Source organism: Schistocerca cancellata, chromosome 3 (genome assembly GCF_023864275.1).
Source record: "Schistocerca cancellata isolate TAMUIC-IGC-003103 chromosome 3, iqSchCanc2.1, whole genome shotgun sequence".
Classification (NCBI taxonomy): domain Eukaryota; kingdom Metazoa; phylum Arthropoda; class Insecta; order Orthoptera; family Acrididae; genus Schistocerca; species Schistocerca cancellata.
Genome location: NC_064628.1, coordinates 741,706,894 through 741,725,325, shown reverse-complemented (window position 1 = coordinate 741,725,325; position 18,432 = coordinate 741,706,894). Strand labels below are relative to the sequence as shown.

General features: G+C 40.0%; 1 protein-coding gene across 2 annotated transcripts in view; it reads right to left on the bottom strand.

Moving 5' to 3' along the window:
- Positions 1–18,432, bottom strand: part of LOC126175749 (sperm flagellar protein 1-like) — a 211,997-nt gene that overhangs the window by 26,800 nt on the left and 166,765 nt on the right. For both annotated transcript variants that reach the window (XM_049922715.1, XM_049922716.1), the window contains 2 exons: positions 17,390–17,564; positions 956–1,083 (listed from right to left, as the gene is read on the bottom strand). In XM_049922715.1, coding sequence (XP_049778672.1) covers positions 956–1,083; positions 17,390–17,564 — 303 coding nt within the window. The remainder of the gene's footprint in view (positions 1–955; positions 1,084–17,389; positions 17,565–18,432) is intronic.

Here is an 18,432-nt window from a genome sequence, read left to right as displayed (position 1 = left end):
CAAATATCAAGGATATGCTCTGTGGCCTTCCATGTTAGTAATCCAAAAGTATTGATTATCCATTAAGAATGTTTCATGATCTTGTTAGTAACAGTGAAATGAATGAGTTTTAAGTAACACTGTATGTAAATCCAATCAGTAAATGACTTGAATAAAACAATGGGTAAATTGGGATGGAACAATAACTCTTTGAAAAGTAACAATATTATGAAAAAGATAGTTGCTACTTACCATATAGCAGAGATGCAGAGTTGCAGATTAGTGCAGCTAAAAGACTGTCAGGCCTTCTTCAAAATTAGATCACACACACACACACACACACACACACACACACACACACACACACACACACACACACACACGACCACAGAGATTGTGGTCATGTTTGTGAGGCCTTGTTGGCTGAAACCTCACTCTCTGACAGTCTTTTTGTTGTGCCTATTTGCGACTCAGCATCTCTGCTGTATGGTATCAACTATACTTTTCATAATATTGTCTCATTCCATCCTGGATTTTTCATTGTTTAACAATTTGAAAAGGATTGATATGGGAGGTGTTGATGTGTTGAGTGATAGACAGGCACAAGGAAAAAGAGTGGTAAGATGTCATTCAGTTACTGGACTAAGTCTTTCATCAGATGTACACAACAAAACTCACACACAAAATATTTCTAGCCTTATTTTTCATTGTGCCTGTCTTCTATTCAATGCCTCCACTATCTGGTGAGTGGTCATCAATCCCTTCCATATTGTTCTTACTTCATCTTGGACTTTCCATTGTTTGATTTGGTCCAAAGGACTTAATTCAGTACCTGAATTATACATAGCCATCTTTTTCATTGTGCCTGTCTACCACTCAGTGCCTCGTCTATGTGACTCTATGTGGTGAGTAGCTCTCTACTTTTTCATATTGTTGGCTTACATAATACCACACATGATAATGTTTTATATCTTACCTTTTTCTGTAATGCATCAATCATCTCATCTTTTTTGGTTAACTCATCTTGTTTTTTCATGAATTCTTTCAGTGGTATAAGTATTTGCTCTTTGTCACTTCCACTTGCAGGAACTCTTACTATCTCACCTAAAATGTATAAAAGTACTATGAGCTTTCACAACATTTTCAACAAAATTTTTCATTGTCTTAATGACACGTAGTTTGAATTCAGTTAACAATAATTATCAGCTGTTGTGGAACACCAGCAAGATGGGAGTGTGGCAAAGTTGTTCCCCATTGTGAATATATGGGAGGAGATTCACAGTTGTAACATTTCTTAATAACCTGCAACAGCTTAGTCTTGATTACAGTGAGCATGTGTCATTCAATAGTAAAAGTCATATAAGTTGAAAAAACATATTGCTGGTGAAACTGCATTACGTTTGAAGAAAGGAGAAAAACAGAAATACATTCTTATGCATCCTGATTTGTGAATCCACAATTATTCAGCAATAAATGTAATTTTAAGTATGTTTGTGTGCCCTCACATTCCTATGCAGTTCAGTATCAGAGCACTTTCATTTCTAAATGCCTCACATATCTGTGTATTGCATGATTCAATCAGCCACCCAAATGGAGGCCCACCAGTGATACCCCTGTGCAGGAGGAGACCCCCCCCGCAAGAGGGATCATTGCCGATAAAATTTTATTAAATAATTTTTCCATTCATAATGTACAGCCATGGCATACTGTGGTGAAAGAAGCTGGCCGGAAGACCATGTTCGCCATATTCCTGCCACGTCTCCTCGGTCAGACTCTAGTCCCACAGGTCGGTTGCTGATGGGGTACACTACTAGCAAGGCGCGTTGGTGGAATCAACCCTCCAATCAAAGAGTAGTCGTGTGATCAGGTGAGGATGTGGCCGGGAGCGGTGAGGGTGGCTTAAAACAGCTCCGCGCTCTCTTAGCTTCAGACCTGGGCCCCGAGTAGTCGCTCCTCTAGCCTCTACCTCTCTCCTCAAACCTCCTGATGAACATACAGCAATCCCTCTTGGGGCTGCTCAGCCCTTCATAGGCACCCATGAACCATCGTAATCAACCCTCCAATCAAAGACTAGTCTTGTGATCACGTGGGGACGCAGCCAGGAGCGGCTAGTGTGGCTTGGAAACAGCTCCGCGCTCTCTTAGCTTCAGACCTCGGCCCCGAGTAGTCACTACTCTAGCCTCTGCCTCTCTCCTCAGACCTCCTGGTGAACAGACAGCAATCCTTCTTGGGGCTGCTCAGCCCTAAGTAGGCACCCATGTACCACCGTTACATGAATAAACAGGGTCCATTCCAGTTTGATTACTTTTAATTATCACAATGCCCACTGTTCCTGACCTCTATCCTGATGAACATCCCTTTCAAACTCCATCAGATGCTGGTGATGCTCGTCACATGAGTACACAGCTTCTCTGTGTGCTCCAGAGTGATCACTTAGTGTCTGATGCTGTTCATGCTCCTTATATACACTACCAGTTCTGATAACAACACTAAACGTGAACAACATTAATGCAGTTCAGTGGCCATTATACCTCTCATGGAGAATAGCTACTCTAAACATTTATATAACTGCTGATAATGTGTAAGTGAACAAAGTTAAACTGACATCCAATCTTGTACTCTGGATGCAGGCAGCGTAATTATGTATCTGATGCCTAGAACCCCCATTATCTGTTGTTCTTAGCGTGGTCCACACACTGCAGAATGGTTTGATACTGCTCTCCATGCTAGTCTTTCATGTACAAGCCTTTTCATCTCTGCATAATTACCACAACCTACATCCATTTGAACCTGATTATTGTCCTGTTCTACTTGTACAATTTTTACCCCCAACACTTCTTTCCATAACCAAATCAAAAATTCATTGATGCCTTGGGATGTGTCCTATCAACTTATCCCTTCCTTTAGTCTGCCATATATTTCTTTTTTTCCCATTTCAATTCAGCACCTCCTCATTTGTTATCTGGTCTACCCATCTAATCTTGAGCATTCTTCTACATTGGCATATTTCAAAAGCTTTTATCTTCTTTTTGACTGAATAGACCATTGTCTGTTTATTACTTTCATAAAAGGCTACACTCCAAACAGATGACTTCAGAAAAGACTTCCTCGCACATGAATTTTATGTTAGATGTTAAAAAATTTCTCTTTTCCAAATATTCTTTTCATGCTATTGCCAGTCTTCATTTTATATCTTCCATACCTTGGCCATCATGTGATTTTGCTGCCCAAGTAATAATACTTATATAGTAGTTTTAGTGTCTCATTTCCTTATCTAATTCCTTCTACATCACCTGATTTACTCTGACTACATTCCATTTTTTTTACTTTTATTGATGTTCATCCTATAACCTCTTTTCATGACAGTATTCATTTTGTTCAGTTACTCTTCCAAGTCCTTTGCTGCCTCTGACAGAACTGCAATATTATCGACAAACTTAAAAGTTTTTATTTCTCCTCCCTGAACTTTAATTTCCTTTCCAAGTTTCTCACTGGTTTTCTTAACAGCTTGCTCAATGTACAGATTCATTTCCTTTTCCATTATGACTTCCATTTCATGTCATTTGACTCATAGAACTGCAGTCTGGTATCTGTACAAACAGTAAATAAACCTTCAGCCCCTGTATTTTATCCCTGCTACCTTCAAAATTTTGAAGAATGTAGTCCATTCTTTCTTCAGCCTGTCTTCTAAGATAAATCATAGTCTCACTGTTGCCTCAAGTTTTTCTAAATTTCTCCATGACCCAAACTGATATTCCCAAGTTTGGCTTCTGCCAGTTATTCCATTTCTTCTGTAAATATGTAATGTAAGTATTTTGCATCCATGACTTACTAAACTGAGAGCTTGGTATTATTTAGACCTTCTTTTGAATTGGCATTATTACATTCTTTTATAAGTCTGATGGAATCTTGTCTACTCCAGGGACCTAGTTTCCAGTTACACCCTTCAGTGCTCTGTCAAATTCCTCTCACAGAATCATATCTTACATCTTGTATTCACCCACTTCCTTTTCTCTTTCTATAACATTGTTCACAAGTTTGTTTTACTTACATAGGCTCTCTATGTATATCTGCCACCTTTCAACTTTCCCTTCTTCACTTAATAATGACTTGCTATCTGGCAAGCCCCTGCCCATACCCAGAGACAGAACATCTTGTGGAATCAGCAATGATGCAATAGCAGCTTGTGAACTATCAGAGAAGTGCAAGAAAGCATCAGTGCAGAGAGGACCAGACCTCTGCAGCATGGGCTGCCGCCTCTGTGGAGACGTTGGTGGTGCTGCTGCTACATCGATGATGATGGACCCTCCTTCTAGTGCCAGTGATGTGGGATCCAAAGGAGGCGAGGGTGATTGGGGCTGTGAGATCCCATAGTGATCCATCTCCGAAACACAGATATCTGCAGCAGGATCACCCAGCCAACAGGAGAGAAGTTGATTCTGTGCAGCCTGGATGAAGCCTGTACAAGATTAAGAGAGCGGCTTAAGACTTCAGTGATGACACTCCATTCCAAGCAGCTGTTCCTGCCAAAGACTCTGAAAAAGAGATGATAATTGACATTAAATTTAGTGTGCTGTGGAGGAGTGGCCGACTGCTGTTGTGGATGCAGAAGATGCAGCAGTGTTCTGCGTCAGTGTCCATGAAGTAGTTTAGCAAGTAAGTTACCCTTGCTTGACTGGGAACAAAAGAGGACAGAAAAATCACTGGAGCCCGCTGCTGTGTGTGGAAGGCATGTAACTTGTCCATTTGTTGCTTAAAAGTTTTGACAAAGTTCTCTGTTTAGCTGTTACACTGCGGCTGGAATGCTGCACTTGTCACATGGTAAGTGTGGTGTCACCGCCAGACACCACACTTGCTAGGTGGTAGCTTTAAATCGGCCGCGGTCCATTAGTACATGTCGGACCCGCGTGTCGCCACTGTCAGTAACTGCAGACCGAGCACCGCCACACGGCAGGTCTAGAGAGAGGTACTAGGACTCGTCCCAGTTGTACGGACGACTTTGCTAGCGACTACACTGACAAAGCCTTTCTCTCATTTGCCGAGAGACAGTTAGAATAGCCTTCAGCTAAGTCCATGGCTACGACCTAGCAAGGCGCCATTAACCATATCTAGAGAGAGTCTCACTTGCATCATCAAGAATGCTGTATACAAATGATGGATTAAAGTTAAGTATTCCAGCAGCTACGTACTTTTCTTTATAGCATTCATTACGTATCCTGTTTCAGAACTAACGCCAGCCGGCGTGTGTAAACGCGTGCCTTTCGGTTACCCGTCACTGTGGACTGGCATTACAAAATTGGCATTACAAAATTGCCTGAAAGTCAGTTGATGTAAACTGTGGTCTATTATCTGAGAGTCCAAAATGGAGCTGCACAATTAATGTGTAGTCCCTCCCAAAGGGTGCTGAATTTGGACAAATTGAAGAACCTTTGAGGTGGAGCAGCGTGGTGCTCCACACATGTCTACCGATGAGAGGTCAATTGTTCAGCCCGAGTCCAATTTGTGATGTACAGTGGCATTGGGTGAGCTGCTTTGTACACACTGTGCTCTAATGGTCTTGATGTAAGAGATGAAGGACTTTTTTCAGGGGAGAATGTGGGACTATTGCATATGATTGATCATTATCCCAGTGAAGCAGAGCGACACCTTTTTATACAGAGAAGCCATGCTGAAGTACAAATTATCAGCAACCTGTTGGATTGTGAACAGGTTTGACAGCATATGGCCAACCAATGTGGATGTACCACAGTAGACTAGGGTCCACAGTTGTTGCCTGAGAGAGCCAACAGTGAATGATGGGAAATCCAGCAAGAGTTTCACAGCCCTTCACATCAGCATGGAAACAAGAGTCTTCAGATATATCGAACACTGTATTGTTGCCAACTGGTAAATGAGAGAGGGTATCTGCATTGGAATGTTTGGCTATCGGTTGATACGTTGTTTCACAATGATATTTGGCAATATCAAAGATTAGCTTTGCAGCTTCTGTGCTGTACGTGCTGGGACTAGTTTGGAAGGGCTAATAAACAATGATGTCATTGGCTTGTAATCTGTCACCAAGTAAAACTTCCTTTGGTAAAGATACTGGTAGAATTTTGTCACAGTGTTGATAATGGCAAGAGCTTCCTCCTCTAGCTGTGAATAATCTCACCGAGCCTTCGCCAAGAGGTTTGATGCAAAAGCAATCAATCTATCCACAGGTCAAATTCTGTGTGAAAGCATTGTAACAGTCCTGTATGCTAGGACGACTGGCTTAGCAGGATAAAAACACTTTAAACAACTATCACTCAATAAATCAGCCTTCAATTGCTGAAAAGCAGTTTGACACTCCTAAGATCATTCAAAAGGAACATTTCTCTGATGTAATCTGTGCAATAGAGCCACAATTTGTGCTGTATTCAGATGTAGCAAATGTAGTACGTGAGTTTTCTTAGTACTGCTTATCCATCAGTTCATCAGGCTGTGGTAATGGAAATGAGTCAATCACTGTTTGAAGATTCACCACTGACTTGAAATCACCACAAAATCTTAACTGGCCAGACAGTTATCTGATGACTAAGAGATTGCAGTGCAAGCCTCAGAATTGTTATGTTGCCTAGGCTGCCCTGAAAAAGTTGACTGAACAGGGTAGCACAGTGGTTAGCACACTGGACTTTATTCGGGAGGGCGACAGTTCAAATCAACTTCTGGCCATCCAGATAAAGATTTTCCGTGATTTCCCTAAATCACTTAAGACAAATGGCAGGATGATTCCTTTGAAAGGGCATGGCCAATTTCCTTTCCTGTCCTTTCATTAATTGAACTTGTGCCTCATCTCTGATGACCATGTTGTCAATGGGATGCTAAACACTAATCTTCCTACCTTTTTCATTGAAAAGTTCACTGAATTCTGCACAGAGTTTTGAAACATTGAGGCACAGAAAAATTTATTGACATGAATTTGCAACCCAGAAAAACTGAACAAATAAATACCAAAAATGTTTTGACTGTACTTCGGACACAACACTATGAATGAAATTGTCTTTGCAATATAGCAAAAAGCTGCAAGCAGGCTACAAACACCAAGAACTTGGATAACATGACTGTAGTAAGCTAAGAGAATTGTCCATGACTTGTAGAATTTAGGCTTTCCTAATGGTTCATACATGAATCTGTTCAAAATTGTCATTGAATTTTCCTTAGCCAACTGGATGCATACCATACATTGCAGTTAGCACTCTATAAAGTGACAAAAAGTTTGTTTGCTTGCTGCTGAAAACAAGAAGAGATCTGAGATTTCTGCAACACTGATTTTAACACTGACTTGGAACCATGACAAGCACTAGATGGCTTTGAAAGTATGACACTGCAGTTCACAGACTGACTCTTGGTACGAGAAACAGATGGCTTGTGTGACTTTCACTTTTGCAAACACACTGGTTGTACATGCCGATGCTTGCCACAATGAAAACATTTTGCATCGTGGGAGAGGTACGCTTGCTGTATGTATGACATGAAGCTCTGAGGGCAAGTTTGACACTGTGTGCGATCTGCATAGCACACTGCTTCTGCTGTTTATGGTGCTGCCCTGGCTGTGTCTTGAAATGATGTGGCCTGTGAACTGGGTGCATGACTCGTTTGCTGTTGTACATCTTTTGCTCCACAGAAATGAAATGAGAGTCAAAGTCAACCACAGCACTATCATAAGAGTACTGGACTCCTTCAAATCCGACACTTGTTTCAAACTTGGGTCCACATACTTTAGTACTTGTGCACCAATTGTGGAGTTAGTACACATCCTGGGTAATATCATCTTGGATCATGGCATCACTGTAGTATTTCCCACATTCACACTTAATCTTGCTATGCCTGGTCTTGCATTGTAAATTAGCTACCCACTGTTTATTAGTCTGACAAGGTGGTCTAAAAATCTGAAAAACTTGTAACAAGCAGCAGTCATGTTCATTTGTCGATGAAAGTACTTGTCTAATGCAGCAATCAAGTCCTCATAGTCTACACTTTTAGCATGGACAGTAGGAAAAGTGTATATGCCAAGACATAAGCTGCAACAAATACTGTTGCCAAAAAGTGTTATTTTCTGTCCACACCTTGAGTATGGTGTGCAGTAAGCAGGGTGTCGAGCTGAGCATGGTACCCAAATCAGTTTTTCTGCTGTGCATCAAATGGTGGGAACTGTGATGCATAGACAGGTGGTGCTTGTGGCAGCACTGCTTGTAGTGCAGAGAGTGATATCATCACAATAATTTGGAATGACATACATTTCACCATTCCATCCATAAGTTGTTGATTGTTGAATTTTCTGAGCTTGCAACTGAATAGCTTGGCTTAGAGACAGCTCCTGTGGTATGTGGCCATGATTCAGTACAACGTAGACACTAAATAGTAAAAAAAATTTAAACACTGGAACTGTAAAGAATGTCTTAATTAGAAGTCACAGACAAGAACATGCAAAAAAATATCAGCTTCTGTATACAGAACATAATGAAAAAAGCAGCTGCAGTTCAAAATGTTCTTACAGACTCAATACACTAGGAATGCTGCAGGCAAGCACACTGTTTGTCCACAAATCTGCAAGAAACACACACTATCTTCATTGTCATAGTACTTCTGTCTCAGCAAGGCATAAATTCACCAAATAACAACAGCTGAATAAAGGACCAGATGTGGCGGCAATATTTTTTTATACTGTGGTGATCTATGGGCTCTAAATGCAGAAAGCAGAGAATGCGAGACACAACAGTTAGGTAAAAAGTCATATACTTACCTCGGTAAGTTGCATATCATGAACGCAGTCAGATACAATAGAATATCCAGAGTGTCAAAGTCCATAATACACTGTAGACTAGAGAGAGAGGCTGGATACCCATAGGTGTACGTCATAACACTGAAGAGGCCTGATGATGGCTTGTGGCATTCACTTATACACTCTGATAGGGGCACTGCCTGCACTGGCTGAGGAAGGCATGTCCATGAGGCAGCCATTGGTTGGCAGCTGCTAGCTGCTGTATGGCTGCCTCTCATGTGGGTATGCCTAAAACCTGGTGCCAACCTATGAATTAGGAATAGACAAACTGTACCTGGTGTCTGTGGTGAACAACTCAAGGCAGCCAGAAAGATGCAGTATTTCTCAATTTCTAAAAAGCATTTGGCTCAGTACTACACTTACCACTTATTATTCAAAAGCATGAACAAATAGGATGTCAAGTGAAATTTGTAACTGAATTGAGAATTTCTTGGTAGGGAGGATGCAGCAAGTTATCCTGGATGGAGAGTCAGTGACAGATGTAGAGGTAATGTAAGGTGTACCATGGGAAGCATGTTGGGTCCTTTGCTATTTGTTTTATACGGGATGGTCAGAAACAGTCTCAAAAGCTCATAAGAGTGTTGCAAGGTAGGTTGTGCTGAGAAATAATTGGTAAGATAAAAATTCAATATGTTGTACTGTTTCCAAATTGGCTAATTAGGCTGTTGTGTGCATAGATTCAAGTGGCTTAACAGAGGAAGTATCAAAAAACAAAGTGTTCTCTGATTTCCTTAAACCAAACAAGAGAGTGATACAATAATTGGACATGGGAAGGTAGTAAGGACTGAATCTGGATCAGAGGCTGAGCAGCTGTGCTCTATCATCTATGAGATCAACTTACAGTAATTGTATCTGACAGGCTTCTTGAACTTGTATGCACAATGGCCTACAAAGCTAATTAGCTTAAAATGGCGCAATGTATCAGATTCTTTTCCTAACAATTATTTCTCAGTACACAACCTACGTCAAACACCATTAGAGGCTTTTGAGACTTTTTCTGATTACCCTGTATATTAATGATCTTACAGACAACATTAATAGTAGCCTCAGACTTGTTGCACATGATGCTGTCATCTATCATATGTATAGTCTGAAAGAAACTGCAAAAATATTCAGTCAGATTTTGATAAGGTTTTATGTTGGTGGAAAGTTTGGCAACTTGCCTTATATGATCATAAATATAAAATTGTGCACCTCACAAAACGAAAAAAAAAAAAATGGAAAAAAAAACAGTATGCCACAACGATAATATCAGTGAGTCACAATTGGAATGGTAAATGCACATAAATACCTGGGTGTAACACTTCATAGGGACATGGATTGGAATGATCACATAGGCTCAGTCATTGATAAAGCAGGTTTGTTTATTGGTAGAATACTAGGGAAGTGCAACCAGTCCACAAAGGAGACTGGTTACAAATCACTTGTGTGACCCATCCTAGATTAATGCTCAAGTGTGTGCAACCTGCATCAGGTAAGACTGATGGGGGATACTGAGTGTATACAGAGAATGCCAGCATGAATGGTCACAGATTTGTGTGGCCTGCAAGTGATTGTCACAGAGATGTAAGAACTGAATTGGCAGACTCATGAAGATAGACGTGAGCTATCCTGAGAAAGCATGCTTACAAAATTTCAGCATCCATCTTTGAATGATGACTCTAGGAATATACTACAACACCCTACATTCACTCCGATAAGGATAAGAGGACAAGACAAACTTATTACAGCACACACAGAGACATTTAAATAGCCATACTTCCTGCACTCAATATGTCAGTGGGATGGGAGAAATTCCTAATAACTGTTACAATGGGACACACCCTCTGCCGTGCAGTCTACAGTGATTTGCAGAGTATGAATTTATATGCAGATAGATACATTGAAGGAACAAGAGGTTTTTGAAGTTTCAGAGGAAGCATTAGACAATAACTGACTGCCTCTTCAGTGGCACCCATACACAATGATATTGAGGAGGTACAGGGAGGGGGAGGGAAGGAATGTCATGTCGTTCGTTACAGATACCACACCGGGAATATATATTCCTAGTTCACAAGTTGGCACCAGATGTTATGAATACTGCTCTGAGAGGCAACCACACAGCAACGAGTGGCTGCCAACTGATGGTCGCCCCATGGTCACACGCTCCTTAGCTGGTATTACCACTACCGAAGTGTATAACACGCCACTACAAGCTTTTCTCACCCCTTCAGTATTGTGATACACACCTGCAAGTACTCAGCCCCTCTCTCTGTTCCAATTGGCTACAGATTTGGACACTCTAGATATTCTATTGAATCTGACAGCATTCATGTTCTGCAACTCACTGAGTTAAGTAAATAGTTTTATCTAACTGTTGTTATGTCTCTCTACATCTCTCATTCTCTGATTTCTACCTTTAGAACATCTTGATCCATGGCTTATAGTACATCACATGAGGAAAGTGTGAATCATTGTCTTTAAAATTCATGTTGGTTGTCATGGAAGAGGTCATTCTGTTTTGAGATGCCTCATTATGTTTGAGCTCAGAATATGTTCTTAGAGTCTACAACAGATCTGTGTCAAGGATATTGAATGATAGTTCTGTGGAATACTTCTGCTATCTTTCTTGTATGCAGGTGTGACTTGTGCTTTCTTCCAGCTACTGGGAGTGGTCTTTTGCTCAAGGTATTTACATCATATTACCAAAGGAGCTAACTCATCTGCAAATCGGGTATAGACTCTGATATGGATTTCATTGTGCCCTGGACCTTTGTTCAGTTTTAGTGATTTCAGCTATTTCTCATTGCCATTGACATATCTATTTCACTTGTGTTTTTAGGTGTACAAGAATTAAATTGGGCCAACACTCTTGGGTTTTACTTTGTACAGGAAGATTTGGAAACACAGTTAGGCATTTCTGCTTTTGGTTTGCTATCCACAATTTCGGTTTCTTTCTCATCCATGAGTGTCTGGACACTAACTCTGGTGTCACTAACAGACTTTTCATAACACCAGAATTTCTTTGGGTTTTGTAAAAGATCTTTTGATAGTATTGTGCTACAGTAGTCACTGAAGGCTTTGTGCATTGCTCTCTTGACACCCAAACACATTTCACTCAGCTTATCTCTATCTTTAGTCCACTGCTTAGTTTTATACCTATTATGCAGTAGCCTCTGTTTCTTTAGAAATTTCTTTAGAGTAACTGTATACCACTGACAGTCCCTTCCATCATGAACTTTTCTTTTGGGTACATATCTATCCAGCACATAGTCAACTATTCTTTTCAATTTGAGCCACAGTTCCTCTACATGCTCCTGTCCTGAACTAAAAGTTTAAAGTTCCTCACTGGGATGTTACACTACTCCTCTGTCTAGTTTACTTAACATACAAATATTTCTACTTGTATTAGTTGCCCTTTGTATTTTGATATTCATGGTTGCTATAACTGCCTCGTGCTCAATGATACCAGTTACAATGTGGACATAGTTGAAGACATCAGGTCTATTTGTTGCCAAGAGATCCAGTATATTTCCATCTCGATTGAAGCCCCAAAGTATATATTCAGAGAAAGCATTTATAATGTTTCACAGGTGCCCACCACTAACAAAATTGTAATGATCTGAATTAACTGTTGGATGTTTAAAGTCTCTTCTGAAGATTATAGTATGATTCAGGAATTTTCGTACAAGTGAACTAAAATTTTCTCAAGTTTTTTGGTTACATCAAGAGGTGAGTTTGAGGGTTGATAGAAAGATCCAATTATAATTTTATGCACACACGATACAGAGTCTCACCATAACAATCTTGCATGCAGCTTCAATTTATATCCCGATGGATTTGAGTTTCTTGTCTACTGTGACAAATATGCCACCTCCATTTCTTACTGATCTATCTTTTGCTATATGCTTAAATTTTCCCCAAAAATCTCATTACTGTCTGCTTCCATTTTAATCAGCTTTCTGCACCTAGTATTATGTGAGCTTCACTGCCTTTTGAGAGTGCTTCAAACTGGTGCTTTGTTTTCAATGCTTTGGCAGTCAGTCACTAGGATTTTAATGTTCTCCTGTTGGGTACATTTCTTTGTAACTTACACTGGTACTTCTGGGTTTTCTACAGCTTTCATTATCTGGAAGGGATGGAGAGTCATCTAATATATAAAAAAATGCTTGTGTGCACCCCACAAACAGTCAGCTATATGGGTAGCAGCCTCTGAAAGGGGACCACAATCTGAAGTTGATTGCACCCTGTTCCATCAGTGGCTGCTGGAACAGCATCTTCAAAATGCTGAATGGGGCCCCAGGTATACATACTGAATGCACCTGGTGTTCCTTCCCATTCCTTGCTGCCATTTCCCTAAGAGTTACCATTGTTCAGTGTACATTTGAAATGCTGATGATTAACAGACCTTCTATTCTTTGTTTTTGCCACTCATGCCTCCAGGTCCCATCTTCTTAATATTTTACCTTTTTGTAATTTCTCCAGTTTTTGTCTGCAGTTCACAACAAATAAATGATGGTCAGAGTTCACATCCGTCCCTGGAAATGTGTCACAGCTTAAAATCTGGTTTCAAAATCTCTCTCTCACCATTATAAATCAATGTGGAACCTTTCAGTATCCCCAGGTCTCTTCCACATATAAAACCTTTTTACATGATTCTTAACCAAGTTTTAGCAATTATTAAATTATGCTCTGTGCAAAATTCTACCAGGCAGCTTCCTCTTTCATTTCATTCTCCTACTATTTTTCCTTCTCTTCATTTATCTGCTACTGCTTTTCAGTCGCCCTTCACAATTACATCTTTAACTCCGTTAACTATCAGAATAATTTTCTTTATCTCATCTTACAGTCTTTCAGTCTCCTATCATCTGCAGATCTATTTGGTATAGAAACATGTACTACTGTGGTGAGAGTTGGCTTCCTGCCTGTCTTGGTTAATGCATTCACTATGCTGTTCACAGTAGGTTACCCACTTTAACCCAATGTAATGTTAATCTGTGATTTGAAGATGGTCACTTGACCGCAACTTATTGTCTGTGAATAAATACACATTACAACAATTTTTTGTGGTTCTGTGATGCCATTAAAAAAACAGATTGAATCTGTGCAGCATTGTCAACAGAAAATATCTCTCTCTCTCTAACTCTCTCTCTCTCTCTCTCTCTCTCTCTAAAGAACTGACTACTGTTAGCTGTTATTCTAGGGATGCCAGATAGTTTTCTTTATGAAATGGGCACATCAGTGACCATTCTGTATCAATCCTTGTATTGTAATATTAGTGCAACGCAATTAACACCTGAAAAATTTCAAATCTGGAATGTAGCCACCATGAAATTTCAATCCTTTGTCACTGAACTACATCACTGAACTACAAGCAGGTGACCTAAGCCATCATATTTTTAAGTGTGGTGATCCTACTGTTGCAAATATATTTGGCCTTTATGCACACACTGTGTTCAGAACTCTGTTCAAGAATATTTTTATGCTATCCAGCAACCAATTGCTCAAGCTGATATAGATGCATTTGATACACAATTTGTCCATCAGTTCAAACTGGGACAAGAAACCACAACCTTGGGGCTCAGATTATGTTTAAAGCTTCTGTGCTTCCTCATTTTTCAATCTTGACCAACACCACTGGGTGAAGAAGTTCTAGATTAGTTATGAAATCTTCTCGAGTTATCAGCCGTGTTGTGTCATCATCTTGTTGCAATGTTTCAGTGAAGTCTGTATCCATCATCTTCAGGCAAATATTCATCATCTTTGCTTCAAGACGATGGATACAGAATCCATTGAAACACTGTGACAAGATGACGATGACACTCGGCTGATAACCCGAGAAGATTTCATAGCTGGAATATGGCAAGAAAGCCTGCAATCACATCTGAAAAGGTCTAGATTGTCCAGAGCAGCAATGTGGTTTGAAAGCAACAGTTAAACATTTGATAAACTCTTCCTTATAGCTTCATACTCTGCTGACCAGCATATAAGGCACCTTTTCTACCTACTGCAATATACATACATCAAAAAGAGTTTTGCATCATCCTGGTTCCCAGAACTCTTGAAGTCAGACATTGACTGTGGATATTGTATCACAGACACAGTCCCTTTGACTGTTCAGAGATGTCACTGAACCCACCCAAAGATGTAAACAACCATGCATGAGCAGTGCCGATTAGACGGAGGGGGTCCGACAGCCGATCAGTTCCAGTCATTCCACCATGGAGGTACACGGCTCGTGTTGTCTGTAGTTCAACCTTGCCTAGACGGTTCAATCATGCCCAGAAAGGGCAAGAAGGACAGATCAGCAGAGTGTTGGGGTCTGGATGGTCCGAATTGTGCATTAATAATTCTGGCACTCTGAGGTAATGAACTGATGGTGAAACCGAGATGCTTGGGAATTCAATGCTGCTGTGGAACGATAAGCCATGGGCTCTGCAATTGTAAGGACACAATTTACGGTGAGCTGTGGCCGATGTCGTTTGTGGGTGTTTTGCCATGGCAGATAAACAAGACAGCATGGGCCCAACCTGAACACACTGTGCTGTAGCATGTTCGTCCACAATAAGGATGTCATGATATTGGAGAAGAAAGCTGTGGAATACGGTATGTGTATTAACCTTCAGTGACTTCTGCGGTGTTAGTTTACTTAACTGTGTGGAGATTGATCAGTAACTGTCACTTTTCAACAAAATTTACAAAAGTGTAAAAGTGTGGCCAATGCTGGATGGGCATTGTCATAAAGTTGTTATATTTCTTCAGAATGAGATTTTCACTCTGCAGTGGAGTGTGCGCTGATATGAAACTTCCTGGCAGATTAAAACTGTGTGCCGGACCGAGACTCGAACTTCGGACCTTTGCCTTTTGTGGACTTATTTGTGAACATAATTTTCTGTTATCAGGATTACTCATTGGACAGATTTGAAATTGTCAGTTCTGTGCTGTAGTTCAGGGGGTTATAAACACTGGAATTTGACAAATATGCTAACTGTGAGTTCTGAATTTGTTTTTATATCTGTGTGTTAAATGAAAGTGAATTTTGAAGTTTGTAAGGTACCTTTCTACCATTACGATTCTGTAAGTTTTTAATTGGAAGTGATGTTGTTTGTTACTGTTATTGGTTGAGAATTTATTACCTGATTAATCAAAGGAACAGTTATTTAACCAGCCTTTCTATGAAGTGTTTTAAGACTCATTTTTCAGTGAACTATTATCAAAAAATTACGTAAATCAGTAATGTTGTTTAAGCAGTTATTGAAGACACACATCTCCATTAACCAATCAACCATGGCCAGTTGGAAATGGGCACTGATGTAACATTAGGGGACTAGAGGCTATTTGTTAAGTTGTGGCAATGCTAATCCTGTTTGTTGTTCTTGTTGAAGTGTCTAGTCGCCACTAAATTAAATACGAGTTCCGCACAGAAAGGGCTCCCAACAAGTGAAGTGTGTCTCAGAGTGTCTCAGAGTGAACCAAAGCGATGTTGTTTGGACATGGAGGAGAAACAGAGAGACAGGAAGTGTCGATGACATGCCTGGCTCAGGCTGCCCAAGGGCTACTACTGCAGTGAATGACTGCTACCTACAATTTATGGCTTGGAGGAACCCTGACAGCAATACCACCATGTTGAATAATGCTTTTTGTGCAGCCAAAGGACATCGTGTTATGACTCAAACTGTGTGCTATAGGCTGCATGATGCGGAATTTCACTCCCAACGTCAATGGCGTGGTCCATCCTTGCAACCATGACACCATGCAGCATGGTACAGATGGGCCCAACAACATGCTGAATGGACAGCTCAGGATTGGCATCACATTCTCTTCACCTTCAACCAGACAATCGTCGGAAACATGTGTGGAGCTAACCAGATCAGGCTGAATGCCTTAGACATACTGTCCAGGGGTGGCAATATGCGGGGCCAATAAACACCGCTGTTGGTCATGGAAGGCGCCGTAACAGCTGTACGATTCATGAATGCCATCCTCTGATCAATGGTGCAACCATATTAGCTGCATTCTTCAGACACGAACCCTATTGAACATGCCTGGGCTGTTTATGGACAACGTGACCCACCAACCACTCTGAGGGATCTATGCCAAATTGTCATTGAGGAGTGGGACAATCTGGACCAACAGTGCATTGATGAACTTGTGAATAGTATGTCACAAAGAATACAGGCATGTATCAATGCAAGAGGATGTGCTACTGGGTATTAGAGGTACTGGTGTGTACATCAATCTGGACCACCACCTCTTAAGGTCTTGCTGTATTGTGGTATAACATGCAATGTGTGGTTTTCATGAGCAATAAAAAGGGCAGAAATGATTATGTTGATCCCTATTCCAATTTTCTGTACAGGTTCTGGAACTCTCAGAACCAAAGTGATGCAAAACTTTTTTTGATGTGTGTGGTATCCAATCTAATGTTTCCTACAACATTCATAATCTACCTGTGTGTGGCTCAATATTTTCACTTATGATTTTAACATTCATTAAGGATTACAATGGCCTACACTATATTTGTTGCCACCATTGCAACTATCAGACCAGTAAAAGATGTCGGACAGAAGACTGATTTTCAGTAAGAGGTCTTAGGTAATTGTAGCATATGAAAAAGAATGAACTTACCTGGTTTATCAACAAGTTTCTCGATTAGTATTTCTGTTGTTTTCAGTTTTTCAGTTTCTTTCTCTTTGATTTTTTCATGTACATCATTCAGTAAGCGCTCAATTGCACCAGCTGTGGCTGTGGCCAATTTATCAATGTTTTCATCTTTGAGCTCTAGTCCAATCTTGCTTAAAACCTACGTCAAATAAGTGTTTATGTATGACCTGATAAGAATAGACACATGAGTAATTAGATACACTAATAATCAGGTTAATTTCAATTTACTGAGCATGAGATATTCCTAGCTACAGAATGATGTCTCAAGAAAATAAATAGAGTGAAACTGTGATGAAAATTTTCAGTCCACTAGATAATACTTTTTTCACTATGGGCACCACAGCCATGAATTTGTTGGATGAAGGCAGCTTTTTTCCACTTAGGGTATATTTATTAGTCAACCAAATCAAATGGTAGCACATCATGTGAATATGTTGTCATTTACATGCATAAGGCACCTTGTTCTAGCTAAACACTTGATAATAACTTGAAAAGCCTAATGTAGCTGTCTATCAAAGAAGAATTCCAAATATATACATCTAAGTGAAAAAAATTCTGACTTTATTCAACTACATATCAATCATGTGAGCTGCCCTCTATCTTTCAACTAATAAAATTGCCACTGAAACTTGTAGTCAAAATAACAGGGGATTGAATAAATGTTCAACCTACTAGTAGAGAATTTGGCTCAAAAACATGTCACATGTCACTGGTTACACATCACTCCCTCTGATCAATTTGGCTGTAGAACAGGTGAATTTTTACTGACTACACTAGCAATTGTTTGAAACTGCTGTCATGCTTCACAGTTGTCATCAAAGTTAGTACAATACAATAGTTTACTTATGTTAATGAAGGCAATAACCATTTATGATTTAGAATTAAACAAAATTATTTTTATTGTGTAAAACAAATTGCTTGTGAACGGCAGCCTCATAACAGAAGAAATAAAATAAAAGCAATTGAGACATGAAAAATGTGTGCAGGAAAGCTAGCTGCAAATCAGA